Here is a 19631-nt window from a genome sequence, read left to right on the forward strand (position 1 = left end):
GGGCACATCTGGGTCTGTGCTGGAGAGGTGTCTTAGTCCTCCAGCCAAGTCACAAACAAACGTAGCCCCCCACATCCCTCAATATCAAAAGACCAAATTAAAGAGCCCCAGCCAAAAAGAAGTTCTTTTGTCCTTTGGGGAGGGATTCTGTGCGGCCCTCTTCTGGGGACCTGTTCCCAGCTCTTTTCTGGGCTACCTTTTTAAAAGTCTTTCTGCCTCTGGGTAGAGCACTCAGTCATCTGGTTCCCTTGGAGAACTGTTCTCCGCCCCTCCTGGGCTTTGTTCTTTGAGTCCTTCTGTGCTCTGTACCCGAGCATTTGGCGTACTACTCTTCTGTAGACCTTAGCTCAAAGCCTTCCATAATCCTATCTGCTGTGTGCTTCCGCTCCCCATATTGATCTTTAGTCCTTTTTATAAGGTGCAGATATTCATTAAACTACCACCTGACCCTCTTTAGTCCCACCCCTCCAGGCTGGGAAGCTGCTAATTAATTATGGCATGGGTGTGGCTGGCCTATCTTCCCTTAAAGGGGCCAGTAATTCTGTGACACACACTCTTTAATCTCTTATTTAAAACTCACTCCTTACCAGTGTCCTTTCCTCCTTAGTCCTCTTATCTGATCAGTGTTACCAATCTAGATGGTAGAATCTTTACCATTCTAGAAAATACCCCAAACAGTTGTGGGCACATGATATACTTAACTGTTTTTGTTGCTTCTTTTTTCTTCTGTTTGTGTTTATCTAGTTTTTAAACTCTTGAAGGTAGGGATGGTGGTTTTCATATTTCTGGCACACAGTTGGCACTATACAAATGACATGGTTTTTAATTAAGTCCTGTTGATTCATATTATACCTAGCCTATTGCTAGGAGTGGGGGTTTTGATTTGTCCATATGAGGATCTTCGAAACTGATTTGTTCACAGTCATGAAAGGCAGTATAGTATCTTTCTCCAATTCTGTGTCAAAGTAACTTTTCCTTCTCTGTGTTCGTTGAACCAATGGGAAAAGGTGTAGGCAATGTGTAAAACTTCAGAACACCTTACGCTTCAAGACATCCCATATAGAAAGGTGGTCTCAGACCAGTCTTCAGCAGATGGGTTTCCATATGATTACTGTCATAACTCAGGTTTCAGAGTAACAGCCGTGTTAGTCTGTATTCGCAAAAAGAAAAGGAGTACCTGTGGCACCTTAGAGACTAACCAATTTATTTGAGCATGAGGTTTCGTGAGCTACAGCTCACTTCATCGGATATCTCATTGATAGTTGTAACAGACGCTGAGAACTGAAAGGGGCATGAAAGCTGCACTATTGTCTCTTCTTTCAAGATGTTCCCTTTCTTAACAAGTTATTTAACTGAAGCATGTGAGCCAATCCTTCAGAACATCTTCTTGACACGTGGAGAAAAAAACCCAATTATCTAGATAATGAACCCAGGAGGGTTTCACACAAAGCCATTGCATCTTTTTATTTTTTAATCCACTGGCCACTTGTCCTTACCTCATAATATATGGTTTTATATCATCGGAGTGCAATGAGGATACCTTCTTTGTTAGTAGCTGAATGAAAAGAACCTCAAAAATTCTTGGAATCACGAGACTGGATAATAGTGACCACTGAAAGCAATATGCATGGCTGAAGAGTACATCTGTGCTTCAGAGTGGGCCAAGAGTGTTCTGAGATTCACAGATGATAAAGACAGGAGGGAACACTGGTATTATCTAATCTGACCTCCTGTATAACACAGGCCACAGAGCTTCTCTGAAATATGCTCTAAAGAGAGAATTCCTTTTTTGAACTAGAAAAACATCTGATCTTGTTTTAAAGGTTGCCATCGATAGAAATCTTACCACAACCCTTGGCAAATTGTTCCAGTGTTTAATTACCATCACCATTAAAATTGTCTGCCTTATTTACGGTCTGACTGTTTCTAGCTTCAACTTTCCACCACTGGGGCTTGTTTTACCTCTGTCTGCTATATTGAATAATACATTATCAAACTTCTGGTCTCTGTGTAGATGCTTATAGATTGTGATCTCTTTCTTAAGATGAATAGATTGCGCTCTTGAGTCTTTCATTATAATGCATGTTTTCCAATCCTTTAATCCAGTGGTTCTGAAACTTTTGTACTGGTGACCCCTTTCACACAGCAAACCTACGAGTGCAACCCCCTTATAAATTAAAAACACATTTTAAAAATATTTAACACTATTCTAAATGCTGGAGGCGAAGCAGGGCTTAATGGTGGAGGTTGACACCTTGCAACCCCCCTGAGGCAGGGGTGGCCAACCTGTGGCTCCGGAGCCACATGTGGCTCTTCAGAAGTTAATATGCGCTCCTTGTATAGACACCGACTCCAGGGCTGGAGCTACAGGCGCCAACTTTCTAGTGTGTCCGGGGGGGGGGTGTGTGTGTGTGTGTGTATGCTCACTGCTCAACCCCTGACTCTGCGACAGGCCCTGCCATGTTTCCTGCATGCCATGAAACAGCTGATGGGGAGGGAGGGGGAGGTGCTGATTGGCGGGGCTGCTGGTGGGCAGGAGGTGCGGGGAGTGGGGCGGGGGAGCTGATGGGCGAGGGGCTGCTGACGTATTGCTGTGACTCTTTGGCAATGTACATTGGTAAATTCTGGCTCCTTCTCAGACTCAGGTTGGCCACCCCTGCCCTGAGGAATCAGGACTCCCAGTTTCAGAACCTCTGCTTTAATAATTATTGTGGATCTTCTCTGAACTCTCTCCAATTTATCAATATCTTTCTTGAATTGTAAACATCAGAACTGGACACAAGGTTCTAGTAGTGATTTGCATCAATACTAAACGTAGGCAGTGTAGCCTTCCTAGTTCTTCAGATTTCTTTATTTTGTTTTGTTTTAATGTATAAAACTTTCTCAAATAGCTTTCTGACTTTAGGCAACATGGATTGATCAAGCCTCCTTTAGCCTTATAAATGATCTTAGTTCAAATTTCTGATTTCGTCACAAGTGAAATAGTTCGGTGGTCTCACTTTTTAATCTTATGGTCTCTTATCTATTTCTGACTCTCTCTCACACGCACGCTCACACACACACACGCTCCCTCCTTCCCTAAATGTGGAAATGCCAGAATTATGGTTTCCTGTGCAATCTTAATACAGCCCCTTTATGCATGTGCATTGTGATAGTCCTTTAATTGCATGATCACCTTTTACTTTTTTCCATGGGTTCCCTGCCATATTCTGTGCTCTAGGAGTGAATCAGGGTTGTGTAGTGAATGAGATTGTAGGATCTCTGCTGCATTTGTTGTTTTCCCTAGCCTTGTCCTGAGAAAAGGATGAACCATTTTAGTTCAAACTTAAAGATCAGCCTGAGGCAGACACTCAGCATGGAAAACTTCACCCTGGACAGTTGGTTTTGCAAAGTTGTATGCCACTAACAGAATATTTATAATGGAAGGTGTTGGGAAAACTAAGCTGTGGGACTGCTACCGGTGCTGCCTATAAAGATATATTTAAAATTTTTCTGTCTTGATAGTCTGCTCGGAGGATAAGAGTTGCATAAGGTGATCCAGGGTTCATTTCCAGTTGCAAGATTAACTTTTACATGTGAAATGACTACAAACACGGATGGCTTTGCAATTCTAAATTACAGTGTGATTCCTCTTTTTATGTTAATTGCTTATTGGTAATTGATGAACAGTACTACTTATGAGAGAGGACGAAATGATTGGGGATATGGAATATGGAGTCTTTCACCTCCTTATTCAGTAATGTCTATGGCTGTGTCAGTGACCATCACTGGCATATAACATCTGTTTGGCCATGTGAAATGAATAGTTTCCGTTCACTTTCCTAGAAGACTGTAATCCATGTCACCATCTTAATTGATTCTCTCAAGTATCTGGAAAGAAAGGAATTTGGAGACTGGACTATCCTCTGGTTCTTGAAGGTGATCTCTCCAGAGCAGTTATGAAGTATATCTAGAAGTTAAAATGTAGTGGCACTGCTCATGTTTATCTGGGTAGGGATGACCCATAATTCCCATTTCTAATGCTCATGTTTAAATACCTCTTTGTCATTCCTAGGTCTGTTTCTGTTTTAGACCATTCATTTATTTTCCTTTAAGTTATAATGCCTATATTTAATTAAGATGGATCAAATAGCAGCTCAGCCTCTTTCTATGCCTTCGATTCAGCATGAGAGAAGCCAGCAACTCACTGACCTTTACAGATGGGTTTCAGTCACTGTGTGTTTCTCTCAGATTCTGTTGCCTTTTTTGTGCTTTCTCCTCTTGTCATTTCCCTACATGGTGGTTCTCATCCACCATATCTGTTAGTTCTTCTTTGCTACCTCTCCTCTTTCTATCTTTCAACCCAGAGTGGGTTCAGGTTTTGTCACTGCTCTTTCCTCGGAAATCTCCTCTCTAACTGCTGCGGAATCTTCTAGTTTCATCATTCTGTTTACTCCTGCCGTTAAAAGGGTGTTACCAAAATGTTCTGCTTGATATTTGAATAGCAGTAGTGGGGAAAGAATAATTTTGGTGTTTATCCCATTACATATATGCTACTTACAGATAGAGGACTTCAGGTTCTAGCTGACCAGTATCTTTTCATGGCTAAATTTACATCAAATGAATTGAGAGTGGGGGAAATACACGCTTTAATGTGATTAACATGGCTACCATGGACTAATTTTGTGTCTATACTAGAATTTTCATCTACATAGGCCAACCTTGCTAAACACTGCTTGTTCCCTTCAACTGATGTTGAAAGTGATTGTGCTATTTGTGTGGCTCAGAGTCAAAAGTTAATCATTGTGATAGAATTAAGGGGTGTGGCATGCTTTGCTGCAACAGACGTTGAGTGCTGTTGATCCTGTCCACACAGGGAGACAGCCATTTCAACACTGGCTGAGAGGGAGCACCAAGGGATGAAGCTGTGTTGGGTGTCAGTTGTTCAAGTATACCTGAAAGCCCAGTTTGGATACAGCTCCGGACTACTGCATTCATACATTGCACTTGACATTAGCAGTGCAATAAAGACAACTTTCATTGTGCATACTACAGGCAGTCTGCAAAGGCATCAAGATATTCAAAATACAATGAAGTTCATGATCACTTTATTTCTCAGCTTCCCAGTGAGCATCACTTTTTGCTTTTTCTTAAGTAGTTAATTTTTTGAATCAAATTGAAACCTGGTTGATAGAATTGCTTTGAGGTATTTTCATTGCATAGGCCTACCCATTTATTTTGCTGTTCTGCAGCTTCTCTATATTTTTGCTATTTACGTTTTTATTAAATTTATTTTGACATATGACAACCTGTGTGTCCATCATATGCTCTGGATGTTTGTCTATATTAACATAAAATAAGTCTCTAACTTAATACATTCTTTCAATCCATTTCCCTCCCTAAAAGCCTAGGGAAAAAATGAGCTTTGCAGCATGTGCAAACTTCTCAGGTATGGGAGCATATTCCAAAGTCAAGGTGGTCTTGCAGAGAGTGGCTTTCCATCTTGTGTATAAAGAAGGGTGCTGAAGCACCTCTATTAGACTCAACTGTGAATCATAGAATCATAGAATATCAGGGTTGGAAGGTACCTCAGGAGGTCATCTAGTCCAACCCCCTGCTCAAAAGCAGGACCCATCCCCAATTAAATCATCCCAGCCAGGGCTTTGTCAAGCCTGACCTTAAAAACTTCTAAGGAAGGAGATTCCACCACCTCCCTAGGCAATGCATTCCAGTGTTTCACCACCCTCCTAGTGAGAAAGTTTTCCCTAATATCCAACCTAAACCTCCCCCACTGCAACTTGAGACCATTACTCCTTGTCCTGTCCTCTTCCACCACTGAGAATAGTCTAGAACCATCCTCTCTGGAACCACCTCTCAGGTAGTTGAAAGCAGCTATCAAATCCCCCCTCATTCTTCTCTTCCGCAGACTAAACAATCCCAGTTCCCTCAGCCTCTCCTCATAAGTCATGTGTTCCAGACCCCTAATCATTTTTGTTGCCCTTCGCTGGACTCTTTCCAATTTATCCACATCCTCCTTGTAGTGTGGGGCCCAAAACTGGACACAGTACTCCAGATGAGGCCTCACCAATGTCGAATAGAGGGGGACGATCACGTCCCTCGATCTGCTCGCTATGCCCCTACTTATACATCCCAAAATGCCATTGGCCTTCTTGGCAACAAGGGCACACTGCTGACTCATATCCAGCTTCTCGTCCACTGTCACCCCTAGGTCCTTTTCCGCAGAACTGCTGCCTAGCCATTCGGTCCCTAGTCTGTAGCTGTGCATTGGGTTCTTCCGTCCTAAGTGCAGGACCCTGCACTTATCCTTATTGAACCTCATCAGATTTCTTTTGGCCCAATTCTCCAATTTGTCTAGGTCCCTCTGTATCCTATCCCTCCCCTCTAGCGTATCTACCACTCCTCCCAGTTTAGTATCATCCGCAAATTTGCTGAGAGTGCAATCCACACCATCCTCCAGATCATTTATGAAGATATTGAACAAAACCGGCCCCAGGACCAACCCCTGGGGCACTCCACTTGACACCTGCTGCCAACTAGACATGGAGCCATTGATCACTACCCGTTGAGCCCGACAATCTAGCCAACTTTCTACCCACCTTATAGTGCATTCATCCAGCCCGTACTTCTTTAACTTGCTGACAAGAATACTGTGGGAGACCGTGTCAAAAGCTTTGGTAAAGTCAAGATATAATACATCCACTGCTTTCCCTTCATCCACAGAACCAGTAATCTCATCATAGAAGGCGATTAAATTAGTCAGGCATGACCTTCCCTTGGTGAATCCATGCTGACTGTTCCTGATCACTTTCCTCTCATGTAAGTGCTTCAGGATTGATTCTTTGAGGACCTGCTCCATGATTTTTCCAGGGACTGAAGTGAGGCTGACTGGCCTGTAGTTCCCAGGATCCTCCTTCTTCCCTTTTTTAAAGATTGGCACTACGTTAGCCTTTTTCCAGTCATCCGGGACTTCCCCCGTTTGCCACGAGTTTTCAAAGATAATGACCAATGGCTCTGCAATCACAGCCGCCAGTTCCTTTAGCACTCTCGGATGCAACTCGTCCGGCCCCATGGACTTGTGCACGTCCAGCTTTTCTAAATAGTCCCATACCACCTCTTTCTGCACAGAGGGCTGGCCATCTATTCCCCATGTTGTGATGCCCAGCGCAGCAGTCTGGGAGCTGACCTTGTTCGTGAAGACAGAGGCAAAAAAAGCATTGAGTACATTAGCTTTTTCCACATCCTCTGTCACCAGGTTGCCTCCCTCATTCATTAAGGGGCCCACACTTTCCTTGGCTTTCTTCTTGTTGCCAACATACCTGAAGAAACCCTTCTTGTTACTTTTAACAGCTCTCGCTAGCTGCAGCTCCAGGTGCGATTTGGCCCTCCTAATTTCATTCCTACATGCCCGAGCAATATTTTTATATTCTTCCCTGGTCATATGTCCAACCTTCCACTTCTTGTAAGCTTCTTTTTTATGCTTAAGATCCGCTAGGATTTCACCGTTAAACCAAGCTGGTCGCCTGCCATATTTACTATTCTTTCGACACATCGGGATGGTTTGTCCCTGTAACCTCAACAGGGATTCCTTGAAATACAGCCAGCTCTCCTGGACTCCTTTCCCCTTCATGTTAGTCCCCCAGGGGATCCTTCCCATCCGTTCCCTGAGGGAGTCGAAGTCTGCTTTCCTGAAGTCCAGGGTCTGTATCCTGCTGCTTACCTTTCTTCCCTGTGTCAGGATCCTGAACTCAACCAACTCATGGTCACTGCCTCCCAGATTCCCGTCCACTTTTGCTTCCCCCACTAATTCTTCCCGGTTTGTGAGCAGCAGGTCAAGAAAAGCTCCCCCCCTAGTTGTCTCCTCTAGCACTTGCACCAGGAAATTGTCCCTTATGCTTTCCAGAAACTTCCTGGATTGTCTATGCACCGCTGTATTGCTCTCCCAGCAGATATCAGGAAAATTAAAGTCACCTATGAGAACCAGGGCATGCGATCTAGTAGCTTCCGCGAGCTGCCAGAAGAAAGCCTCATCCACCTCATCCCCCTGGTCCGGTGGTCTATAGCAGACTCCCACCACTACATCACTCTTGTTGCTCACACTTCTAAACTTAATCCAGAGACACTCAGGTTTTTCTGCAGTTTCGTACTGGAGCTCTGAGCAGTCATACTGCTCCCTTACATACAGTGCTACTCCCCCACCTTTTCTGCCCTGCCTGTCCTTCCTGAACAGTTTATAACCATCCATGACAGTACTCCAGTCATGTGAGTTATCCCACCAAGTCTCTGTTATTCCAATCACGTCATAATTCCTCGACATCACCAGGACCTCCAGTGGTTGTACTGCATGAGGAAAGATAGGCAGCATGGATTAAAAATGACGCAATTTTCTAAATCTGGTTTTAAAACTCAGATATTTTTATTTGCATATTCTAGTTTTTTCCTGTCTTCCTATTTTATAGTATTTAATTGCTAACATGAGTGTTTTCTACTTTTGTTTAGTTTCCCAGCTGTTAGTAGAATTTAGGATTTTGCATAGAGAACTTTTTCTTAAGAAGTTTCATGCTTAAAATGCTGTGCGTGTTGAAAAAGATAAATCCAGTGTTTCATTAACATCCTTTCAGTGAAAACAACACAAGTCCATGCTATGCTTGCATTCAGCACCATCTTTCAGTATATTGAACTGCCACAAGTCAAGAAAGCTGAAATTCTTTGCTTTCATCAGTGTTTGCAGTTTGAAGTCAATGAAGCTTGCTTTTGAAAACCATACTTATAGGCTCCTAAACCCATACTTAAGCACCTAAACTTAGGCTTCTATTTTTTTTGAAAGTTTTGGCCTGTGTGTTTAAAAAGTTAACTTCTGTGTACGGAAAGTATGAATAACACTTGTTAATTCTAGAGCAATTTTGATTTGAAATGTCAAACATTTTATGCCACCAACACTTTTTAGAATAAAAATACAACTTTATCCCTGGCGGTGCAAACACTTATTATACACATGCTTAACTTTAAATATATGAGTAGTTCCACTGAAATCAGCAGGGCTATTCATGTAGCTAAAGTTACATAGTTGCTAAAGGAGGACTCAAGGACGATAAGGCCATTGCGGAGAAACTAAATGAATTAATTGCATCGGTCATCACGGCTGAGAATGTGGGGGAGATTGCTAAACCTGAGCCATTCTTTTTAGGTGACAAATCTGAGGAACAGTCCCAGATTGAGGTGTCATTAGAGGAGGTTTTGGAACAAATTGATGGATTTAACAGTAATAAGTCACCAGGACCAGATGGTATTCACCCAAGAGTTCTGAAGGAACTCAAATGGAACTACTAACTGTAGTGCTTCTGTACCAAATGACTGGAGGGTAGCTAATGAGACGCCAATTTTTAAAAAGGGCTCCAGAAGTGATTCCAGCAATTACAGGCTGGTAAACCTGACTTCAGTACCAAGCAAACTGATTTGAAACTATAGTAAAGAACAAAATTGTCAGACACCTAGATGCACATAATTTGTTAGGGAAGAGTCAACATCACTTTTGTAAAGGGAAACAATGCCTCACCATTCTACTAGAATTATTTGAGGGGGTCAACAAGCAATTGGACAAGGGGGATCCAGCGGATATATTGTACTTGGATTTTCAGAAGGCCTTTGGCAAGGTCCCTCACCAAAGGCTCTTAAGCAAAGTAAGCTGCTATGGGATAAGAGGGAAGGCCCTCTCACGGATTGGTGACTGGTTAAAAGATAGGAAAGAAAGGGTAGGAATAAATGGTCAGTTTTCAGAATGGAGAGGTAAATAGTGGTGTCCCCCAGAGGTCTGTACTGGGCCCAGTCCTATTCAACATATATTCATAAATGATCTGGAAAAAGGGGCAAATAGTGAGGTGGCAAAATTTGCAGATGATGAGATAGTTAAATCCCAGGTAGATTGTGAAGGGCTACAAAAGGATCTTTCAAAACTGGGTGACTGGGCAACCAAATGGCAGATGAAATTCAGTGTTGATAAATGCAAAGTAATGCACATTGGAAAACATAATCCTAACTATACATATAAAATGATGGGGTCTAAATTAGCTGTTACTATGCAAGAAAGATCTTGGAGTCATTGTGGATAGTTCTCTGAAAACATCCACTCAATATGCAGCGGCAGTCAAAAAAGTGAACAGAATGTTGGGCATCATTAAGATAGGGATAGTTAATAAGACACAAAATATCATATTGCCTCTATATAAATCCGTGATATGCCTACATCTTGAATACTGTGTGCAGATGTAGTCGCCCCATCTCAAAAAAGATATATTGGAATTGGAAAAGGTTCAGAAAAGGGCAACAAAAATAATTAGTGGTATGGAACGGCTGCCGTATGAGGAGAGATTAATAAGATGGGGACTTTTCAAATTGGAAAAGAGACGACTAAGGCGGGGATGTGATAGAGGTCTATAAAATCATAACTGCTGTGGAGCAAGTAAATAAGGAAGTGTTGTTTACTCCTTCTAACACAAGAACTAAGGGTCATCAAATGAAATTAATAGGTAGCAGGCTTAAAACAAAAGGAAGTATTTTTTTCACACAATGCAGAGTCAACTTGTGGAAATCCTTACCAGAGGATGTTGTGAAGGACAAGATTATAACAGGGTTCAAAAAACTAGATAAATTCATGGAGGACAGTCCCATCAGTGGCTATTAGCAAGAATGGACTGGGATGGTGTCCCTACCCTCTGTTTGCCAGAAGCTGGGAATAGGCGACAGGATGGATCACTTGATGATTACCGGTTCCGTTCATTCCCTCTGAAGCACCTGGCATTGACCACGGTCAGAAGACAGGATACTGGGCTAGATGGGCCTTTGGTCTTTTCCAGTATGACAGATCTTATGTTCTTAAGTTTCAATATTTTGTGTTTTTTGCCTATAACAGTTTTGTGAATTTCAAATATCCTACTAATAATGTTTGACAGATTTGGGAATGACTGTGTCAAATTCTGAACTCCATTTTGTTGTGAGATCACCTTTTCTTTTTAGAGGCTCCACTTTGCGCCGTAATCTTCATTTAGGAGCATGACCTTCATGATATATTGTAACTTTCCTTGTGGATTAGAGCGGTGGTTCTCAAACTCTGGGTTGCAACCCCATTTAAATGGGGTCGCCAGGGCTGGCTTTGACTTGCTTCAGCCCTGGGTGGCAGGGCTCAGGTTATAGACCTGCTTCCTGGGGCTGAAGCCTTTGGGCTTTGGCTCCCTACCAGAGGAGGTGGGGCTTTGGCTTTGCCACCCCTGCCCCCCAGGATGGCGAGGCCTGGGGGGGCCCAGGCTTCGGTCCCGTCTCCTGGGGTCCTGTAGTAATTTTTGTTTTCAGAAGGAGGTTGCGCTACAATGAAGTTTGAGAACCCCTGGATTAGAGCATCCATTTTGTAGTAGAGGCTCAACACCTAGTTGAATTACTATTTGGGAAGCTGGTACAGAGCAGTCTATCAATACGGTCTCTGAGTAACTGGCCCGTATACAAGAACAACGAACATTCTACACAGAAGTTTGGCTGGGGGAAGGGGCTGGAGTTCCTCAGACTGGGCATACGGCTGAAGTGGATCAAAGATTATATTTAAGGGGTAACGTTCACAGACATCTGGTGGAAGACCAGGCCAGGTGGCAGGAAGGGCTGTCTAGCCGAAGGACGTTGACCAAATCCAGCAGTTACAGGAAGAGTGAGATCAGAGAAAAGGGGTGGGCTGCATTTGGGATTTTGTTTTTTCAAAGACCTGTAACCATGTAGTGCTGTTAAGAGTAAAATGCCTGTGGTTAAGAAATTCCTTTGCTAATCCTGTATTCTTTGAGTGTCTGTCATGTTGTCCCTGAAGGGGTTAATGGAGAAGATCAGAGCACCTGCAGCGAGGTGACACTCTGAGGGATCCGTTTAGAAGCAGCTGGTGACACATGTATTAGCATTTAGAAGAGTTGAGGCACTGATTCTGGTGTGTAAGGCAGCTGGGCTACAAAGCCCAAAGTCCCAAGAGAGGGGTGCTGGGGTCTTTTAAGGTCAGAGGTATGCACCAGGGAACTGTCCTGAGAGACCACAGCTTGAATGTAAGAATGGCCATACTGCATTAGACCAATCGTCCGTCTAGCCCAGTATCCTGTCTTATGACAGTAGCCAATGCCAGGTGCTTCAGAGGGAACAGCCAGTCACTGAGTGATCCCATCCCCTGGGAGTGGACGACACTCCCAGCTTCTGGCAAACAGGGGCTAGGGACACTCAAAAGAGCATAGTGTTGCATTCCTGACCATCCTGGTTACTAGCCATTGATGAACCTATTCTCCATGAACTTAGTACTTTTTTGAACCCTGTTAGAATCATAGAATATCAGCGTTGGCTGATTGACATTGACTTCCAGCGTTGGAAGGGATCAGGAGGTCATCTAGTCCAATATCCTGCTGCTCAAAGCAGGCCCAATCCCCAATTTTTGCCCCAGATCCCTAAATGGCCACCTCAAGGATTGAACTCACAACCCTGGGTTTAGCAGGCCAATGCTCAAACCACTGAGCTATCCCCTCCCCTCTAGTCTTGGCGTTCACAACATCCTCTGACGAGGAGTTCCACAGGTAGACTGTGTGTTGTCTGAATAAATACTTGTTCTGTTTGTTTTAAACTTGCTGCTTATTAATGTCATTAGATGACACCCGGTTCCTGTGCTACATGAAGGACTAACTAACATTTCCTTATTCATTTTCATAGGAATAGAACAAGTTAAAAATTACTTAGGCAAATTAGATATCTTCAAGTCACCAGGCCCTGATTAAATGCATCCTAGAATACTCAAGGAACTGACTGAGGATTCATCTGAGCCATTAGTGATTATCTTTAGAAAATCATGGAAGACAGGAGACATTCCAGAAGACTGGAAGAGAGCAAATATTGTGCCCATCTATGAAAAGGGAAATAAAGACAATCCAGGGAATTACAGACCAGTCAGCTTAACTTCTGTACCAGGAAAGATAATGGAGCAAATAATTAAGCAATCAGTTTGCAAATAGTTAGAAGATAGTAAGGTGATAAGTAACAGCATGGATTTATCAAGAACCCATCCCATCAAACCAACCTGATAGCTTTCTTTGACAGGGTAACAAGCCTGTGGATAGGGAAGAAGCAGTAGATGTGGTATATCTTGACTTTAGTAAAGCTTTTGATACTATCTTGCATGACCTCATAAACAAACTAGGGAAATACAACCTAGATGGAGCTACTATAAAGTGGGTGCAAAACTGGTTGGAAAACTGTTCCCAGAGTTTGCAGACGATACCAAGCTGGAGTTGCAAGTGTTTTGAAGATAGGATTAAAATTCAAAATGATCTGGACAAACTGGAGAAATGGGCTGAAGTAAATAGGATGAAATTCAATAAGGACAATCAGTTGTTGCACACATACAAAATGGGAAATGACTGCCTAGGAAGGAGTACTGTGGAAAGGGATCTGGGGGTCATCGTGGACCACAAGCTAAATATGAGTCAACAGCATAACACTGTTGCAAAAAAGGTGAACAATTCTGGGATGTAGAAGCAGGAGTGTTGTAAACCAGATGCAAAAAGTAAATCATCTGCTCTACTCTGCACTGATTAGGCCTCAACCGAAATACTGTGTCCAGTGCTGGGCACCACATGTCAGGAAAGATGTGGACAAATTGGAGAGAGTCCAGAGAAGAGCGACAAAAAATGACTAAAGATCTAGAAAACATGACCTTTGAGGGAAGATTGAAAAAAATATATTTTTTTTAGTCTGGAAAAGACAAGGCTGAGAGGGGACATAAAAGTTTTCTCAAGTACATAAAAGGTTGTAACAAGTAGAAGGGAGAAGATTTGTTCTTAACCTCTGAGGATAGGACAAGAAACAATGAGCTTAAATTGCAGTAAGGGAGGTTTAGGTTGGATATTAGGAAAAACTTCGTAACTGTCAGGGTAGTTAAGCACTGGAATAAGTTGCCTAGGGCGGTTGTGGAATCTCCATCATTGGAGATTTTTAAGAGCAGTTTAGATGGACACCTCTCAGGAATGGTCTAGATAACACTTAGTCCTGCCATGAGTGCAAGGAACTGGACTAGATGACCTCTCGAGGTCCCTTCCATTCCTATGATACTATGATTTTCTTCACACCATTCACAATTTTATAGACCTCTATCATATCCCTTTTTAGTCATCTCTTTTCCAAGCTGAAAAATCCCTGTCTTAATTAATTTCTCCTCACATGAAAGCTGTTCCATACTCCTAGGAAAAGTGACTAGCCACGACTTGGTCTGTGGGGGTGGAGGAGGCTCAGATGACTTAAACACATGTGGGATCCATTAGTTGTTTACTCACAAGACTGGTGTCTATGCAAAGAGAGGGACTGGGGCAGGTTCTGACAGTGGAATTTTGTAAAAAAAGCAATTCAACCAATTTTAACTTTAGATTAAAATTGATATTTCAAAATAGCTTTACAAAGCCTAGTTTAAATAAATGCTTTAAAAAAATTAAATGAAGGTGATTTAAATTGTTCCACTCTGTAGATAGGTTAAAAATAATGCCCTAAATTTCACCCAGAAATCTTTTGTCAGTCAATGTAGATCCTAAAGCATTTATGTAATACTCCATTTAATGAGTGGACTCTCTTTTTCTGAATAGGTATAGTTTAAGTGGTGTCTTAATAGGCTCAAGTTAGCTGCATTACTGCAGGTGATAGAGGCATAGATAATTGTGGCAAGGTTCGTTTGGAAGCAGAATGTGAACAGTGCTCATGGCCACGTCCTCTAAGTCCTTGCCTGTAGTTGAAATGTTGGTTGCATGCTCTGCCAGGAGCCCCAGTATAATTTCTTCCAACTACAGGGTGATGTTTAACATAATGGTCATATCACAGCCCATATCTCCTCACTGACTCTTCCAAGGGCCTCGTTTGCATGTTGGTCAGGAGGGGCTGACAGTACAGACACCTATCTCCTTCATAGGAGAGAAGCCTCATAGTAGAAGGTTTTGGTGTGGAACTGTAACTTTCTGATCTCTCAAAGATGGGACCACTCCAAACAGAATTCATGCCTACCCGGTCAGTAGGCAAGTTAATGGAACCTCATAGTCAATGATTTCAAAAGCTGCTGACTGATCTGGTGGGCATAGATGTTCTAGGTTCATCCACTGCAAGGAGGAAATCATTGAATAATGCCACTAAAGCTGTTTCTAGCCCATACCTGTGCTTAAACCCCAATTGGACAGGATAAGGGAAATTAAGAAACCAACTAGTGATAATCTCTGGAAAAAGATATTTTCTCGAGTAGGGGCCTCAATAAATGCTTTAAGAATTACAAGCATGTGCCTTCCACTTACAAAAACTGTTAAATCTCAATCAGCAGTGGCTCCAGTAACTACTTGATGGCTTTCAACACCCAGGTAGGGCAAAAGGTCCAATTCACGCTGTAGCTTGAAGCCACCCCAAGTACCTTCATAACACTGAGTTTTTACCCTCAGCCTAAATGCCAGATTCAGACTGCACCCAACTTTATGAATAAAGCGTATAAGCGCATGGGACTCCCCGTGGTATTAGTACCTTTCTGAGCTGATCCATTTCTCCTCTTCCACAAAAAAACCCTAAAAATTAATTCTTTGGACAATGTCGACTTTGACATTGAATGCTGTTTCACAATGCTTTCCTTAAAGAACTTTTTCACAATCAGTAACTTCGATTCACAGAGATTGGTAGGTCCAAAACATGAGTGTTTTCTTCTCTACAAAGTTTGGCAATTCTTCTAAAATAAAACATCAATATTCTTGTGTTTTAAAATAAGAAGAAAATCCAAACATAGCCTTTCTATACATACAGGCGGCAATTTTACAATCAATGGGGCATAAGTGCACTTCAGTTCCTGCTCTTTGAGGTTGTTAGTAATAAGAAATGTTACTCATCATGCTATTAAACTGGAAAGTGTTCCTTGACAGCCTCATACAGTAAAGCTCTACAATAGGCTAACTCTTTGAGAGAGCCAAACTCAAGAAGGGTCAGACAATGAAGATGCATAAGAAATGAATGTCATTGGTTAGAAAGAAATGAGAGGAAGCTGAATTAAGGGGATTAAAGTGTTTATGTGATTAGTGGAGCACCTGGTTTCAAGCTTGACTAATATAGCCAAATAGCTTAACCGACCTAAATGGGCCAAGTGAAGTATAATCTGTATGTGAATTGCCTTGACAAACACACTGTAACAACCTTGTAGTCAAAGGCCAAAATTCAGACCTGGGGTAAGTGGCTGCAACTTCACTGAAGTTTTTGCAGTTTATGTACCTACGCATGTGTAGGCTTGGGAGGATTTAATTTTAATTTATAGATGTTGATAAACGTCTGTTTAAGATTATGCACTGAAATTGATGGAATAGAATATTGACTGGATAACAGTTGGCAGGATCTCTCTACAATTTATAAACCTCTTCCTAGCATTGAAAAATCCACACCCCTGAGCAACGCAGTTATACTGACCTAACCCCAGTGTAGACAGCGCTTTGTTGATGGGAGAGCTTCTCCAGTTGACATAGCTACCGCTTCTTGTGGAGGTGGATTAACTATGCCAACGGGAGAAGTTCACCTGTCGGTGTAGTAGCATCTTCATTACAGTGCTTCAGTAGCCGCTGCAGCTTTTTAAAATATAGACTTGCTATGAGAGCTGCTTGAATTTTAGTATCCTTTGCTTAAAATGATTGCAGTCCTCTCCACCTGCTTTTAATGAACATGTCCGTGTATCTATATAGTATCAACTAAAGAGCTCTCCAATTACAAACTGTACCTAGTGTAAAATCTGGAATGGGTACCTTCTGGGAGAGATGACCGCTTCAGTTCCCGACTCTTGGCTAGGACAATCTAATAGCATAATCAGTTTTATCTATCATCCAGGAACAACTAAACTGATTAGTGCATTTTGTTAACATTGTATGATTGAACTGTTACGTAATAGTGGTTTACTCACCCAGAGCACAAATAATTCTAAGTACTATGAGCTAGACAACACCTCTTATGCAGAAGGATGACACCACTTTTAAAAAGTCTTTCTAAACACTCTGAGCTGGTGTGAAGGAAACAGACTTGTTATCCTGGTTGGTAAGACTTTGGGCAGTGGGGGTGGGGGAAGAACCTGTTATTATGTATGTTAGGATCGTGAGAGTTTATTTTTGGATCTATTTCAGGACATTTCAACCAAGCACATCAAGTTAATTGGTATAAGAGGAATAGACCCTACACTGGAGCACTTGAGAGCAACTTATTAAGGTAAACAGGCTGCAGTGGATTTCTGGATGGGTGAGTATTGGGGGGGGGGGAAATACTTCCCACCCCCTTTTTAAAAAAAAAAATAGGTTACTTGCAGAAATCCACAAACATTTTTCCAGCCTTGAATAATCTTCTGTCATAAAGTACACAAAGATTTGATGGTATCACACATGCAAATTCAGGTATGTGTTTGAGTATACTGTCATGGAGTTACCTTTATATTCTTCCCAGTGCATGCAGCAGCACAATGCAGTTCATTTACCAACAGCTGCTGTGAACTCTGTTTCTATTCTGTCCTTTCCATTGGCCCTGATTATATATTTAGCCTTATATAATACATAAAAGAAAATATCCAGGGCTAAAGTTTCTTTTGGCTTATTAAAAATACAGTTGTACTCTTGCCAGTGTCTACAAGAATAAACCCAGCAGCCTCCCCAAAACCACAGAAAACAAAATGCCATGTTCGAAATGAGTAGTGGATGAAGGAACCTGCAGTAGCATCTGATGTTGAGAAGAGAGGAGATAGGAAGTGAATCTCTTACAACTTGTTAAATAATTTTAGAGAAGGAGCCAGGACCTCAAATGAGCCTCTCTTTCTCCTATCCCTTGCAGTGGTCGGAATTAAAGGGTGGCAAAGTCAACGTTTTTCTTTCTTCCTTTAGCCAGCTGTTCCAACGGTACTCTAAGTACTCTTACCCTCTTTTCATTCCCCCACCACTCTTCAGCTGGGCTGGAACTGTGTGATAGGGTTGTGCTTTCTAATTCAGACTGTGAAGTAGTCTTGGTTAGCCTACACCTTGAGAGCATTAGTTAGTCCATGCAAAGCAAGTCCTTTACTAGGCACGTAAATTGTGCATTTGGTGTTGAGATGTTTTCATACCATTTTAAGAGGAATAAAAACTGGTAACTTAAAATATCTGTGTTCTTGATCTTGCCTTGCAGTTGAGCAGAGGCAATGCTATTTGACCTCATTGTGCATACAAGAGAGGTGTGGGGTATGGGGATAGGAAATTAAGCCTAAGTATTAAATGGCAACAAAAAGGTGATAATTGTGCTAAATTCTATTGATGTTTCCAACATTTATCTTGCTAAACTTAACAGCACATAGCTGTTCTATTGGCAAAATTTCTGTGAAACTGGTAATGGACCTCCATTCTTACTAGTGTGTTATGATGTGAGAGTGGTGTTAGGTAGCATAATGAGTAAAAGTTCTTATGAAAGAGAAGATAGAGATATTGAGCTGTCATTAAGATCTAATTAAGAAGAGAAAATAACTAAAAGACTAGACTTTTTAAATTTTATGGAATATTTGCTATTTAAGAAATTAAATCTTGTACTTAAATTACTGTTTCTCTTTTACTTACATAACAGCTTATCTGGAATGGACAGAAGTTCTCTGGGAGGATTAGAACTGTCTGAACATACTTCTGGTTTACTAGGAACTACTGCCATGGCAACCGGTCTTGCAAATATAGGAAATTCTTTTGGAGGTCCGCCTAATACTCTAGTTTCTAGAACTAATAAATTCCAAAACCCATCTATAGAAGATGATGATGATGTTGTTTTTATTGAACCTATTCAACCTCCACAGACTTCTACATCACTGATATCTGATCAGAGAAATACTGCATTTATTTCATTAAAAAGCGACGAGCTTCAAGGAAATGATTCCAAAATGCTTCCTCCTTCAAAAGACTTAAGTTCTCAAAAGGGAAGTATAAGTGAGACAATTATTATTGATGATGAAGAAGATATTGAAACAAATCCAGGACAAGAGAAGAATGCTTCCAGTTTTAATGAACGAAGACTTCCAGAGTGTAAAAATAGATCCAGCGATATGGAATTCTCAGCTTCCAGTTTTTCAAGAAGTAAGGTAAATGCAGGAATAGGTAATAGTGGTATAACCACAGAACCAGACTCTGAAATTCAGATTGCTAATGTTACCACGTTAGAAACAGGTATGAGCTCTGTGAATGATGGTCATTTAGAAAATACTGAAGGGCGTGACATGAACTTAATGATTACACATGTAACATCACTGCAGAATACCAACTTGGGAGATGTGTCTAACGGACTGCAGTCAAGTAATTTTGGTGTTAATATACAAACATACACCCCATCTTTAACTTCACAGACCAAGACTGGTGTAGGACCTTTCAATCCTGGTAGAATGAATGTGGCTGGAGATGTGTTTCAAAATGGAGAATCTGTGACTCATCACAGTCCTGGTAAGTCATACGTTTAAATACCTTGCTAAGCTTATAAAATGTATAACATTTGAACAGTCCAAAATATTAATTTGTTTATATATAAAGAACAGAGCTACTAATATACACACATGCACACATACACTCTTAACTTCATTCTTAGAAAAG

The 19631-nt window shown here is 41.6% G+C and overlaps 1 protein-coding gene across 8 annotated transcripts in view; it reads left to right on the forward strand.

Moving 5' to 3' along the window:
• The window catches only part of ZMYM2 (zinc finger MYM-type containing 2), a 178085-nt gene that overhangs the window by 21529 nt on the left and 136925 nt on the right, over nt 1-19631 (forward strand). For 6 of the 8 annotated variants that reach the window (XM_077809145.1, XM_077809186.1, XM_077809190.1 and 3 more), the window contains exons 3-4: nt 17175-17256; nt 18628-19484. In XM_077809145.1, coding sequence (XP_077665271.1) covers nt 18638-19484 — 847 coding nt within the window. In that variant the 5' untranslated portion in view covers nt 17175-17256; nt 18628-18637. Of the gene's footprint in view, nt 1-17174; nt 17287-18627; nt 19485-19631 lie in introns of all 8 variants that reach the window. The other 2 variants (XM_077809178.1, XM_077809171.1) reach the window with 2 other exon arrangements.

The sequence above is a fragment of the Eretmochelys imbricata genome, chromosome 1 (assembly GCF_965152235.1).
Source record: "Eretmochelys imbricata isolate rEreImb1 chromosome 1, rEreImb1.hap1, whole genome shotgun sequence".
Taxonomy (NCBI): domain Eukaryota; kingdom Metazoa; phylum Chordata; order Testudines; family Cheloniidae; genus Eretmochelys; species Eretmochelys imbricata.